This window comes from Rattus norvegicus, chromosome 8 (genome assembly GCF_036323735.1).
Source record: "Rattus norvegicus strain BN/NHsdMcwi chromosome 8, GRCr8, whole genome shotgun sequence".
NCBI lineage: Eukaryota > Metazoa > Chordata > Mammalia > Rodentia > Muridae > Rattus > Rattus norvegicus.
The window spans coordinates 76,739,005-76,753,020 of record NC_086026.1 but is presented as its reverse complement, the minus strand read 5'-3'; the positions used below and the strand labels follow the sequence as shown (position 1 = coordinate 76,753,020).

Below are 14,016 nucleotides of genomic sequence, written 5' to 3'. Positions count from 1 at the left end.
TGCAAGTGACTAAGTTTTGTTCTGTTTCCCCTGTCTCTCTGGCCTCCCTGCTTTCTAAGGGAGAACATTCTGAAGACAGCCAAGGCCTTGGTGGAAGACACAAAGCTGCTTGTGTCGGGGGCCGCATCCACTCCAGACAAGCTGGCCCAGGCAGCTCAGTCCTCAGCAGCAACCATCACCCAGCTTGCCGAGGTGGTCAAGCTGGGGGCCGCCAGCCTGGGCTCCAATGACCCTGAGACCCAGGTATGAATGGGGCCTGGGGACTGCCTTTCTCCTTTTCTCACAGACACTGCTTCAGGCTTCAGAAGGGGGTAGAAGCAAATTAGAAGTAACCTCTGTGTGTGTGTGTGTGTGTGTGTGTGTGTGTGTGTGTGTGTGTGTGTGTGTGTGTGTGTGTGTGTGTGTGTGTTAGGAAGCAGTTGACACAGACATGGACTGTGGTGACAGTTCAGGGGCCAGGCCCATGGATTTGCAAGGAACCTAGTCAGCCAGGCCTGGCAAATAATTGGCTGCAGGAGATGTTGGTGGGATAAAGGAGAGGGAGGAGTGACAAGTGTCCCATGTCCAGGCGGGAACAGTGTGTAGTTTCATGAAGCAAGAGATCGAAATGTTAAGGGGAAAAAGAAGGGGGAGGAGGGCTCTTAAGGGGAGAGGAACGAGAAGGGTGGGTGGACTCTGCTCTGTGACTTCTGTTTGGGAGGTGGTAGTTTTGCTGAAATGACCCACCTGAGCCTCGGTGCCCTCCAGATGACAGTCACTGCAGTCTTTGGTGTCTGAAACTGTCACGCCGTCTATAGCAGCGCCTGGCACATGCCAGATAGGCAGCAAGTTGATCTCCTACGCCCCTGTGCTTTTATTCCCACCCTCCTTGCCTGCTCTGGGTCTGCAGTCTAGTCCTTCAGGACCAGGAGGATACAGTGACTGTACTAATTAACTCAGGGCTACCAGCCTTGTTCCCGTGAATCCTCCTCCTCCTCCCTTTATTTACCACTGTCCTGGAGACAGTGGAGCCCCGTGAGGAACCTTTCTTGGGTTTTTTATCCCGGCTTGGTTTCCTCTGACAGCGCTGGACTTCAGAGGCTCTGTTTGTACAGTGCTTCTGCAGGATCCTGAGGTGGCTGTCCTACCTGCTGGGAAGGAAGGAAGGAAGGAAGGAAGGGAGGGAGGGAGGGAGGGAGGGAGGGAGGGAGGGAGGGAGGAAGGACGGACGGACGGACGGACTGGAGTCCCTGTTGCTGAGGTTGGAAGCACAAACTCCAAGCTTTTCTCACTCAGCTGATTATGAGGAGAAAGAGGGTGGATCTTTCCACACAGAGAAATGTTTTGAATTGCTGTGGGATTTTTTTTCTTCTGAAAACTTTTTATTTTGAAAGATGTATTAGGCACGAAAAATAGAGAGACTCCCAAAGTGAGTTCTTCGAACCATCTTGAATCTTCAGTAACTCCTAGCGTTTCCTTCTGCCTTCCCCTTCTGGGCTACCTCGTTCTTCAACTCTTACTTGTATTTGTTGGGGTGAAAGTTCTTAGCATGCTCTTTGCCTCCACATACCTGTAACTGCGACTTATAATGAGAACTCACTTAAAAAAAAAAAAACAAAAACAAAAACGGGGCCAGTGAGACCTCAGCTGGTAAAATGCCCACTTTATAAGCCTGACAACCTGAGATCCACTCCCAGAACCCACAGAGGGGTGAGAGAAGAAACTAGCTCCACAGTGTGGTTAGGGTTAGGGTGACTGCCACACCCGAGTGGTGGCACACACAGTACTAATAAAAACTAAAATGTTTTATAAACAAGTATGTTTTAAAATCTGCTCAGAAAACATTGTGCCCTCTGCGTGTCAGTTACCTCTCAAGCAACCAGGATGGGACAGGACTTTTCGGGATGCTGATGTGAACAGCAGCCCTGATCTGCAATACCTCTCTCTCCTGCTGCACCTCTTCACTGCTGAAGGCTCAGGAGAGAGGCAGCCCTTCACAAACCCCAGCCTGTGGGTGCAGGAGTGGCCTGGGGTCCCTCCGCCCTGTGTGTGAGGCGACACGACTGAGGGTGTGGAGGATGGCGGAGGGCTGCAAAGCCACAGTTTTTCTCTGTCACTGCTGACTAGAGCTCTGGAGTCTTCCAAAGACTTTTTATGTCTGTTATCCCGGTCGGTCCTCACAGCGATTGGATGAGCTGGGAGAGACTGGCACTGCTAATTCTGCTTGTAGAGGAGCCAGCCCAGGAGCGTGGAGGGTGAAGCCTGGGGTCACGTCACACTGACCAGAGCCCATTCCAAACCCCACCCCTGGCTCTACTGCAGCGACCCAGTTCATATCAGTTCTCCCTTTGGCTGGCACTTCAGATTCCAACTCCAGCGATAGAGATAGTGTCCTATCTGGGATGGAACAGCTGCCGGTGTCTCCATTTATTCCTGAAGATGCGCCTAATGCCAGACCATGCTCTGAGGTTGAAACGGAATAGGCCTTGTTCTAGTCTCATCAGGTCACAGGAGGGCATAAATTGTGGATAAATGAATAAATTAAATGGCACCACGAACCGCTGTAGGATAAAATAGGGGCATTCGGTTTGGTGTTCAGGGGTTAGGCCCTATGCTAGAGTCGTCAGGATAGATCTTTTGGGACACACATTGAAGCTGAACCCAGAGAGTAAAAAGAGCCAGGTTCCGGGTAGAGGAGAGCAGAAGTGAGGACCTGAGGGGAGACCTCTCAGTAGGGAGAAAGACCCATGCGTCTGCCCATGGTGGGGCAGAGGAGCACAGGGTAGAGGCAGGCTGAGCGCTGTGGAGACCTAACTGCTCATAGCAGGACACTGACATTCTGTGCCTCAGGGTGAGTGATGGCACCTATCGTATCTGCTCCAGCAGCCTTCATCTAGTCAGCCTGTCGGCAGAATTGTCACCGAGGAGCCTGTGTATTCAGACCCCAGCAGCAGCATCCGTCTCCACTTCAGTGTCAGGGAACACACTGAGTTTTCAAGCTCAGCCTTAGCACGAGTCTCAGAAGCAGCAGGAGTGGGACCAGCCCCTCAGTTAGATTCATCATCATCATTAGCAACAGCAGCAGCAGCAAGATCAGCCTCGCTGAGCCGCATATCTCCAAGGGTGGCTTCCTGGGTGGCGTTGTCATGGTGAAGGATATGAAGCCGCTGATGCAGACTCCTCCTCCCTGCATCCTTGCACCCTGGCAGCAGTCGGCAGTGAAGGTCACCCCCCACTCACCAGACGACTTCTGCTGTTTCAGGTGGTACTGATAAATGCCATCAAAGACGTGGCCAAGGCCCTTTCCGATCTCATTGGTGCTACCAAGGGAGCTGCCAGCAAGCCAGCTGATGACCCCTCCATGTACCAGCTCAAGGGAGCCGCCAAGGTAGAGTGGGTCTCCAACTGGGGCTGAGGACGAGGGACTCGTAAACCAAGCTGTCGGGAAGATCTGAGCGTCTTCCCCGTGTGAATGAAGATCTCATCTATGCCATTTGGTGTGGAAATAGAAGGGTCAGAAACTGCATCTGAGACAGTGTATTCTCTGTTTATCTCTCCCCGTGCAGGTGATGGTGACCAATGTCACCTCCCTTCTTAAGACTGTGAAGGCAGTGGAAGACGAGGCCACCCGGGGCACAAGGGCACTTGAGGCCACCATCGAGTACATAAAACAGGAGCTCACAGTGAGTACCTAGCAGCCGCCACCTTCATCTACCTGACACTGCCCCACATATGACTGCCACACAGGCTTCTCCGCAGTATGTAACCTACAGAGCTTCTACCTAGACCTCCTGGCCTGGGAAGCCTTACTCATCTGCCTTCTGGTGGCATTTGCAGTTGGTTACCTATATGCCACTGAGTGTGGCTAGGATCTATTGGGACTGTTTGTTTGTGAATCAAGGTTTTGTGTAGGTCAGGATGGCCTCAGACTCTTATTTAGCTGAGGATAACCTTGAACTTCTGATCCCCCTGCCTTTACCTCTACATGCTGGGATAACAGGTGTTCCCCATGCCTGGTTTTATGAAGGTGCTGAGGACTGAATCCAGGGCTCGATGTGTGCCAGGCAAACGCTCTACCGATCTGTATCCCTAGCCATGATTGGCCTACATCCCTAGTATTGATATGCATTGCTCAGGACACTGCAGGCTTCATTCCATCAAAATGACAGCAGGATACTGAAGGATTACAGATTTTTTTGGCCAAGAGGAAGAAAGTCAGTTTGCACAAGCCTTGCGTGTGGGTAAGGGAGACCATACGCATTCCTTCTTGTCATGTTGTTTGCCCACATGTGGAGTTTAAGGCTCACTGTTGGGGAAAGGCCTAAATGCCTTAAGTGAGACCTCTTCAGCATCTGGCTCCTTTCTGTTTGAGGTGTCTCTCCTGAGCACTAGCTCAGTTCATTCTTGCCTCATTCTAGCCCTGAAGAGTTACGGGCACCTGGGACTGCTATGGTAGAGATGTTCTGTTTCCTCTGTGCCCTGCACAGTTGTACATCAACTCCTCCTAATCCCCACAAGTGAAAATGCCCAGGAACTGAGCAGCTTTGCCCCAGTATTTCTTTGTAGTAGGTAGCCCACAGGTATGTGTTTTAGAGGATATACAAGCCTCTGCGGGGTCATCTGCAAAGGTGACATGAGGGGCAGCGCTAGAAATGAGTAACTCCACTGTGAGCCTTGGCTTCTTTCTCCCTGCCTTGAATGGAGCCTGCTTAGGGCATACAGTTAGTTCACAGTTTTAAAGAAGAAACTAAAGAACACATAATCAACTCAAAAGCAGATGAGGCCTTAAGGCATACTGTGTGGATGCCATGGGATGAGTGTGTCCTATCTGGGGTCCAGATACAGGCTCAGACAGCTGTAGATCCCCATGGTGTCAATGGGATGGAAGGTTTGGAAGTTAGAATATCCTGGGAGATTATAGATACTTGGTGATTGTGAGTGTATCACAGTGGCTTAGGAATCATCCACATTGTTAAGTTGGAAGGATGGGGAAGAGAGCTCAGCAGTTATTACACTGGATACCAGCATGAGGACAGGAGTTCACATCCCCAGAAACCCACATAAATACCAGCACAGTAGCTCACCTGCAATTCTGGTCTTGAAAGGTAGATACAGGGCATTCCCAAAGCAAGCAAACTAGCAAAACTAGCCATATCAGTGAGCTCTGGGCTTGATTGAGACACCCTGCCTCAGTGAATAAAGTTGAAGAGTGGATGATTCCTGATACCAACCTCAGGCATGCACATACACATGCACATGTGTGCACACACACAGGCCAAAAAACATGCCATACACAAACATGCATACTGCCTACACACATATGTGAAAAATGGAAGATAAAGTAAGTAGATAAAAGTTAGTGAATTCACCCAGAGTGTTTCCACAGAGCCCATGCCTGGAGAACACAGTAGTCTGGAGGACTCTGTGTCACACGCATCATCCCACTGTGTCCTCAGGTCTGCACGAGGGACTTACAGTCCTGAGGTACTTAATTGTCACTGCCATTTTTAAGGAGCAGTGATTTTTGACTGATTGTCACATGGTAAGAATGCTGCATGGGTCCCCTGCTTATTCAGGGGAGTCTCCTATGCCAATAACTGGTTATTTAGGTCTGAAAACATGCCAGCCGCTCCTGTGTAGGGATGGATACACATGCAGCATACAGTCGCAGGGCTAGTCCTTTGTAATAAAGAGAAAGACCAGGTAGGGGTGAAGCAGAAGCAGCTTGCCTTAACTAACATAAAGTCATTGAGGCTTGTGTGTGTGTGTGTGTGTGTGTGTGTGTGTGTGTGTGTGTGTGTGTGTGTGTGTTTAAATCAGAGTCACTGACCTACACACCTCTGCATAACCATGTGGCTATATTTTTAAGACAAGCTAAGAATTATAGGACCAAATGTTTCTCCACTCTCACACCTATGGAAAGTGACCAGGAAGTCATCCAACGTGAGGTCTTCAAGTTAATCCTGCCCTAGAGCCCACTTCAGGACTTAAGAAGGCAGCATATAAATATTGGGTGGTGGTATTTGCACATAGATAAGTTAGCACCTTAGAAACCTCTTCCTTGACAGACAGTGGTGGTGCACACCTTTAATCCCAGCATTCGGGAGGCAAGCAGATCTCTGAGTTCAAGTCCAGCCTGGTCTAGAGATCAAATACCAGGATAGGCAGGGCTACACAGAGAAACTCTGTCTTAACAAAACAAAACAACCTCCTCCTTGCCATGTTGTTTCCATGAAAGTCAAATGTCGGTGTAAGAGGCTTGCCACATTGGCATCTTAAAAGCAAGACTCTTTACTGCCCTCAAATGAGATGGCTAATTTCCTGCCATGTCTAGGAACCAGCTTGCTAGCTTGGTTCCTAGACACTAATGGCAGCCTGGTTTGAAAAGAGTAGGTTATTTTTGTCCTTTCCTTTTTGACTTTTCACCTCTTCTGTCTCTGACTTCAAGGTGTTCCAGTCAAAAGACATACCTGAGAAGACATCATCACCCGAGGAATCAATAAGAATGACGAAAGGTATCACCATGGCAACAGCCAAAGCTGTGGCAGCCGGGAACTCATGTAGACAAGAGGATGTGATTGCCACCGCCAATCTGAGCAGGAAGGCTGTCTCAGATATGTTGATAGCTTGCAAGGTAAAGACCGGAGCATTGCTGTGGGTAGATGGATAGATCACTTTCTGTTGAAAATGACCCCGTCAGTGTCCTGGAGGAGGAGGTAAACTGGGACATGAGCAGGGAGCAGCCTCACACCTTAAACTTTTCTGTAGACAAACATGAAGAAGGCACAGTTTACAGCAGCCTGGGGAAGGGTCTCCCTCGAAACAAGGTGGTTTGCTTTGACTCACAGTTATGGTAGCAGGATCATAAGGCAGCTGGCCACGCCATAGCCACAGTCAGGAGGCAGAGAGAGGATTCTGTGCTTGACTCAAGTTCTCTTTTACTCAGTCCAACAAACACCCCAGCCCACTGAATGATGCCATGCTCACTTAGAGTGAGTCTTCCACCTCCAATGTGCCCCTAGAATCTCCCTCACAGATGTGCCCGGAGAGTCTCCTAGGTGATTCTAAATCACATCAAGTTGGTAATCAAGATTACCCATCACCGGTGTTTTGGTGCCTGCTCAGGGCACCTCTGAGATGTGGAAGGGCTGTGATGTGGGTTTTCTAGTTTGGTTCTAAATGAGAAGATCAAGACTCCAGTCTGTCAGGTGATCAGGAGCCTAGGCACACTCAGACCAAGGTCAGAACTAAAACCAGAACTTACAGAACCAGAGCTCAACCAGCTCTCTGACTCTATGGCCAGCATATGCTTGCCCATGGCCTCCCAGGCCTGGTGATTAAGGTTGCTGTGGTTGGTGATAGATTGATAGACACTTGTGTCCGTGTATTAACTACGTTTTCTCCCCACACACCCAAGCAATGAAAGAGAAGAGATGTTTCTTTCGGTCTCCAGTTTTAGGAATATCAGCTGACCCTGACTGGGACAGCTCCATGACAAAGGGAGTTGTGACATGACTTGTTATATCTTGAAGGACCAGAAGGGAAGTAGATTCAAGGACCATCCATACCCTAGTGACATAAATCTACCACCTAGCTCTGTGTCCCAGGGGATCCAAAATCTCCCCCCAAAGAGTACACCATCAGTTGGGGAACAAGTGTTGAAGCCTGTTGGTGGCACTGCCAATTCAAACCGTAACCGTCCTCATATCATCAGGAACATGGTTAAAGCAGAAATGGAAAGGAGCTCAGATTTCGTAGTCTCTCTTAGGGGGCTTCCTCTGTTTACAGACAGGAGATCCGGTAGAAAAGTAAGGCCGTGGTGTGCTTAGCCTTGGCTCATCCTGGGTCTTGGCTCTACAGAGAGTCCGGAATCCTTGGGGCTCCTTGTCTCAAGTGGGCCTAGGCATGGTGGCTCACACCTTTAATCTTAACCACTCAGGAGACAGAGGCAGGCAGATAGTGAAAAGCATTTGAAGAATGACATCCAAGGTTGTCTTTTGATTATATGTATGAGTGTGTTCGCTTGAATGTATGTCTGTGGACCACATTGTGCATGGTACCCACTGAGGCCAGCAAGAGGGCGTTGAATCCCCTGGGCATTACACAGTTATGAGCTGCCGTGTGAGTACTGGGAATTGAACCCCAGTGCTCTGGAAGAGGAGCCAGTGTGCTTAACCACTGAGCCATCTCTCCAGCCCCAACACAAAGGATTTTTGTTGCCCTTTTGTGGAAGATCCTAGTTGCCCTCTTGGAGTATGACCCTGGGGCTGAGCGGGGAGCCAGGGCAAATGTGGAGGTGAACATATCCCATACTGACTGATCTTAAAAGAATGGCCGGATTCACCAGTCCCGCGGTGACTTCACCTGTGTGTGTTTCTGTGTTCTGTTTTCATGTGCCTGTGTTTTCCTTAGATTTAATTCTCTACTTCTTGTTATAGTGCATGTAAGGTGGCTAGTCCTGTGTTGTCTGGCATTCTGACTAGTTTGTTCATGACCACAGATATTCTGTTAGCCAGTGCTTCCCTTCCTCTACTGTCTGATTGATAGGTAGATTGTCTACAGTGTTTATTGTAGCGAGCCTTACCATTTTGTTTTTGAGATAGGGTCTCATATATCCCACGATGATCACTATGCAGATAAAGATGACCTTGAACTTATGCTGTTCCTGCCTCTATACCTTGAGCTCTAGTCTTACAGGGAAATACCACCATGCCCGGTTTATAGGGTGCTAGCTATAAAGCCCCTTTGCCTCTTGTATGCTTGGCTGGCACTCCGCCAACTCCCCTACAACTTTACTGTAAGAAATATCTTTGTTTGATTTATCTGTGCTTTGGAGTGTTTGCTTAGGAAGAATCCCAGAAGTGAAATTGGGGAGTCAGACTGTACAACCCTTTCATTATTGCCAGATTGTCCTCCCCCAAGGTTCTGCCAAATTACAGAGTCACCACAGTTGGCAAGAGTGCCCTTCCCCCAACTCTTCTTGGTAACCTGGTAACCTGCTCTGTGAGGCCACTGGATAGCACCATGGCCTGTTTCACCTACTGTCGTGCCTGTTACTGTGTCTCACATTTGCAGGCTCAGAGACATGGAGGAGACAGGGGGATTTTAAGAGCCCAGTTCTGGACACCCCCTCACCAATATCCCCTGCCCCCTAACTTCTGTCTCTGAGGTTTGTTAGTTTGATAGTCTAGCCTGAGTCCTCAATAACAGCTGCTGGCCATGTCTGCCAAGGCAAGGGAGGGTGTTGCAACCCACACTGCCCATCCCTAGGAGAGGGGCGGGACTGTAAAACCAGGCTGGTCAGTTCCCCTGTGCCATTTTCTCTTATTATATGGCTTGGGGTTGTATGTGCCTATTGCCCGCTGAAGCCAGAAGAGGGTGCCAAATCCCCTGGGAGTTAGACAGTGGTGACTGCCGTGTGAGTACTAGGAATTGAACCCCAGTCCTCTGTTCGAGCAACCAGTGTGCTTAACTGCTAAGCCATCACTCCTGTCTCCAACACAGGACTTCTTTTTTTAAAAAAAAATAAAGCTTTTGAAGTCACACAGAAGAACCAAGTTGCCATATCTGAGCATGACTTCTGGGGCTGAATGGGGAGCCAGGACAAATATTTTGAAACAGAAACTCAGTTGCCCGGGCAGGTCATAAACTTGGGGTACTCAGCTTCCCCAAGTGACTGAAATTATAGGCCTGCCACATTGAGACGGGCTCTGCCATGTTTTATGCCTTTGCCGTGACTGATGGTTTACTGGGAGTATTGCGTGAGGCATTCCTGTAAGCTTCCCAAGTTGTTTCCAGAGTGAAAACTGTAGAAGAATCTCTAAAGAGATATGGCCTCCTTTTGTAGCAAATAGAAGATGGCGTCTCACACTTACACTTTTCCTTGTTTGTCAACTCTGTTTGTTGTCTCCAGCAGTCATGAGAGTCAGAACAACATCTCAAACAATTTGTCATGGATGACTAGAGGTGGCAGGCCATGGTACAGGGAAAAGGCCTGAGACACTGTTACCCAGAGCTCTCTGGCTTGCTTATCTCTGCATGTGTATAATGTGCCATGAGTTATTACAGGGCCTGAGGGTAGTGGAGAGCTGCTAGCTGAGGTTGAATGGGAACATGGGCTTCATTAGCCTGGGTCATAGAGATGCTGTAACAGCCTCTGCTGCTGCTGTCGGGAAGCCAGACAGAGCCACTCTGTACCCTCCTGTGGGAAGCCTTAACTGTGAATCTTCCTGGATGTTTTAGTGCATGGAGAAGGAAGGTGAGAAGGGGTAGAAAGTACCAGATTCCAGATGTTTGTCATTGTCCCCAGGGTGCCAGCCTGCAGACTGTCAAAGGACCTGCTGCAGAAGCATGAGGACAGGAGGGAGGGACTCAACTCCCACCCAGAGAATGGAGGTGAAGGCCTTCACAGAGGTCACAGAGGTAGTCTTCTACCTCAGAGACCAGGGTGCCCAGCACTGCTGAGCTGGAACTTAAAAGTGGCTCTTCTTGATTTAATATGTCAATATTTTCTTCTTTTTCCTCCCCCTCCCCACTCAATCTGTCTCCAGCAAGCATCCTTCTACCCTGATGTCAGTGAAGAGGTGCGAACCAGAGCCTTGCGGTATGGCACGGAGTGCACCCTGGGCTACCTGGACCTACTAGAACACGTCTTGGTGGTAAGGAGGGGTATGGGCAGGGTGGGGCAGAGCTGTGTACCTTTGTCCCTTCCTGGTTGATATAGGGGAAGACCTCCTTTCCCCAGGGACACCCGTCTTAGAGCATTCTGCCAGCATCTATACTGGGCAGACAGGTTTGATCCAGAACACTGGGCAGAAAGTGCAGCCTTCAGGAAGTCTCAGTAAGAGTTCAAAGGATCTGATTTCACTCTGGCACCAAAGAGGCAGAAAGAACATGCCTGGGGTAGGATGAGGGGATAAAAGGAAGAGGCAGTGGCGGGGGGTCAGGTAAGTTGAAAGTCAAAGCCAACCTTTTAAGGCATTGAAAGGTCTCTCAAGCTGGGGAGATATTTCAGTTTGCTTACCATGCAAACACAAGGGACCTGAATTTGATCCCCAGCACCCATGTAAAAAAACTGGATGAGGCAACACACACCCAAAATCTCAGTTCTGGGTGTAGTAAAGACAGAGGGATCCCAGAGTCTAGCCAAACCGGCAAGTTCCAGGTTGAGTGAGAGACTCTGTCTCAACAAACATGGTGGAAAGCAGCTGAGGAAGATGCCTGATGCTGACCTCTTGCCTTACAAACACATGTATGTGCTGTATGTGTACCCACACACAAACACGCACGTGCACGCACACACACACACACACACACACACACACACACACCATATTGGAAAGTCTTATTACAGAGACCCAAGTGCATTCTAGAAATATAGAGAACACCAGCCCCCATGACTACCTAAAGAGAATCATTGCGAGTGGCCTCCTACCTCCGGTGGCTTCCCACCATGCTTGAGTGAATGTCGTAGGTCACTTCAAGGGAGCCCCAGCCTGCTGTTCCACTGTGGAGCTAGGATTAGAGGGCAAAGACAGAAATTTCTAGGCAGCAGATATGTCACAGTTATGGTCGGTACATAACCCTTAGGTTTCTGTAGACTCTGGTTTTCTAGCCATATTTAGAACCTTGTATGGGCTGAAGCAGAACCCAGGAGAGTTTGTGCAAGAGCCAGGGAAAACACCATTAACATATGTGTGTGTATGTGGATGACTTGTCACATCCCATCTCTATTCCACCCTTCCCAAACCTAGAAAGAAATTAAGTCCCAGGCCACCTCAGGTGCACAATTGTTGTCTCTAGAAGACACCTGCCAAGCATTGGGTTTCTTTGTTTTTCTTTCTGTTGCCACATGAACTGGCACACCAAGTGAATAACCTGAAACCCACGAAAATCTTTCCCTTGTTAAGGTCATCCCACAGTTCAGCGACAGACTAGGAGCAGGTCCTCACTCCTGTTATCCTGGCTCTGTTCTGGTTCTAGCAGCCACTGCTTTCTTCTTAAATTATCTTCCTGTGTTAACTATTTCAGGTTTTTAAGGACTCATGTTCATCCAGAGAACTGCAGTCATTGCTAAAGTATTGTTTGTTGCTACTAGTTTTGTTCGGAAAAAAATAGTCAGGCGTTGGTGGCACTTGCCTTTAATCCCAGCACTCAGGAGACAGAGGCAGGTGGATCTCTATGAGTCTGAGGCCAACTTGGTCAACAGAGAGAATCCCAAGACAACCAGGACTACACAGAGAAACTGGCTCAGGAGAAAAGGAAAAAAAAAAAAGATAGTCTGGGAGTTTAAACCTTAGGCTTTCAAAGTCTGAACTCCGTGAAAAGCACTGTAAACTACATGAGCCAAAGAGAGAACTCCTTAAGCCTCTGTAGACAAACCTGAGAAGACTTGGTCCATGAGTATGCCTCTGGGACATAAAGGGTCAAAGGAATAGAGCCAGTAAGGCTTCCAGCAACATCTTCTTCTCTATAGGACAGTATACCATCCCTCATGATCCTTAAGGTATGTGTTATATACCTCGCAGAGTACAGCAAACTATTGTTATATGCTTTTTCCTATGCATATTAGAAATGATAGTTTAAATCAGAAATAGTCAGAGACTAGTAGCAATCACTAATAGAAAAACGAGCAATTACAGCAATATACTGTAATAAAAGATACGTGCGGAACCAACGAGATGGCTCAGTGGGTGGGTGCTACACACTCCTGAGACCTGGTTTGATGTAACCCATGTAAAGGTGGGGGGTGAGAACTGACTCCACAGAGGTATGATACAGCTGACCTCCACAGGCATGCACCCCAACACACACACACACACACACACACACACACACACACACACACAACACACACACAATATTTATGGTGGCATGCCCAGTCATCAAACAGGTACATGTGGATCTCAGAGTCTGAGGCTAGCACACTCTAAGTAGGGAATTCCAGGCCAGCCAGGGCTACATAATAAGACCCCACCTCACAGTCTCAAAAAGAAAGAAAAAGAAGAGAAGAGGATGAATAGAGCCAGCGACTCTAAGCAGGCGTGTCATAAGTTTGAGACTAGTCAGAACAAAATAAAAGATCCTGTTTTAAAAGACGGGGTGGGGACTAGAGATAGTGTGGTGAATAAAATGCTTTCCAGCCAAGCATGGGAATGTCAGTTTGAGTCCCTAACACCCAAGTTTAAAAAAAAAAAAATCAAAGCTGGCATGACACCACATTCTTACAAGCCGAACACTGAGGAGATGAGACAGGAGCATCTCTGATGTTCACTGGCCAACCAGTCTAGCCAAACTGGCAAAGTTTACACTCGGTAAAAGACTGTCTCAAAATAGAATGTGGAGATCGATAGACAGATACCCAGCATTGTCCTCCGGCCTACACATTGCATTCATGCATGCACACACAGCCACATGCATATATGTGCATGCGCATACATACACACAGACACCTCTGTCTGAGGGGAAGGAAGGAGTCCAGAGTCTCTGAAACATTAGAGAAGGTCCAGGAAGCATCCCCAGGCTACACATCCAGGCACCCTACTTAAGGGCTGTCTAGGTGCTGTGTCCAGTTCCAGCCATCACAGCAAATGCTGGTGTGAGCTGGAAGCCAGGATGAGGAGGGGGTGCCACTGCTTTCTGTTCTAGGACCCTAGGAAGAATGGGCTATGTGCGCTTTCCCTATGGCTGCTCACATGGTACATGGTTGGTGTTTAAACACAAGATTCTTCTTGAATCCCCCGTAGAGCTGGGACTCGGCCTTCCATGTTGCTGATCTACCTAGATGGCTGGTGAATCTGTTGCCGGTGTGCCATGATTCTTCCCGTTACTCTCTACAGCTGTTCTCCTTGCCATCCATACTTAGAGTAGACATAGGAAACATGCTGTTTCTCTGACAGTCTTCAGAGAACAGGCTGGGGCCAAAGTGAGACCATTAACAGAAGAACCAGCTCAATGGCATAAAGCCAGTGTTATAAAATGAGAAGAACTCATGCCCTCTTTGCAACAAGAATGTTTGCACATAAGCCTAGAGATGGC

The 14,016-nt window shown here is 48.6% G+C and overlaps 1 protein-coding gene across 12 annotated transcripts in view; it reads left to right on the top strand.

The window, feature by feature from the left end:
- Tln2 (talin 2) overlaps positions 1-14,016 on the top strand; it is a 421,250-nt gene that overhangs the window by 380,341 nt on the left and 26,893 nt on the right. For all 12 annotated transcript variants that reach the window (NM_001419941.1, XM_063265537.1, XM_017596083.2 and 9 more), the window contains 5 exons: positions 60-243; positions 3,242-3,367; positions 3,546-3,662; positions 6,428-6,613; positions 10,530-10,637. In NM_001419941.1, coding sequence (NP_001406870.1) covers positions 60-243; positions 3,242-3,367; positions 3,546-3,662; positions 6,428-6,613; positions 10,530-10,637 — 721 coding nt within the window. The remainder of the gene's footprint in view (positions 1-59; positions 244-3,241; positions 3,368-3,545; positions 3,663-6,427; positions 6,614-10,529; positions 10,638-14,016) is intronic.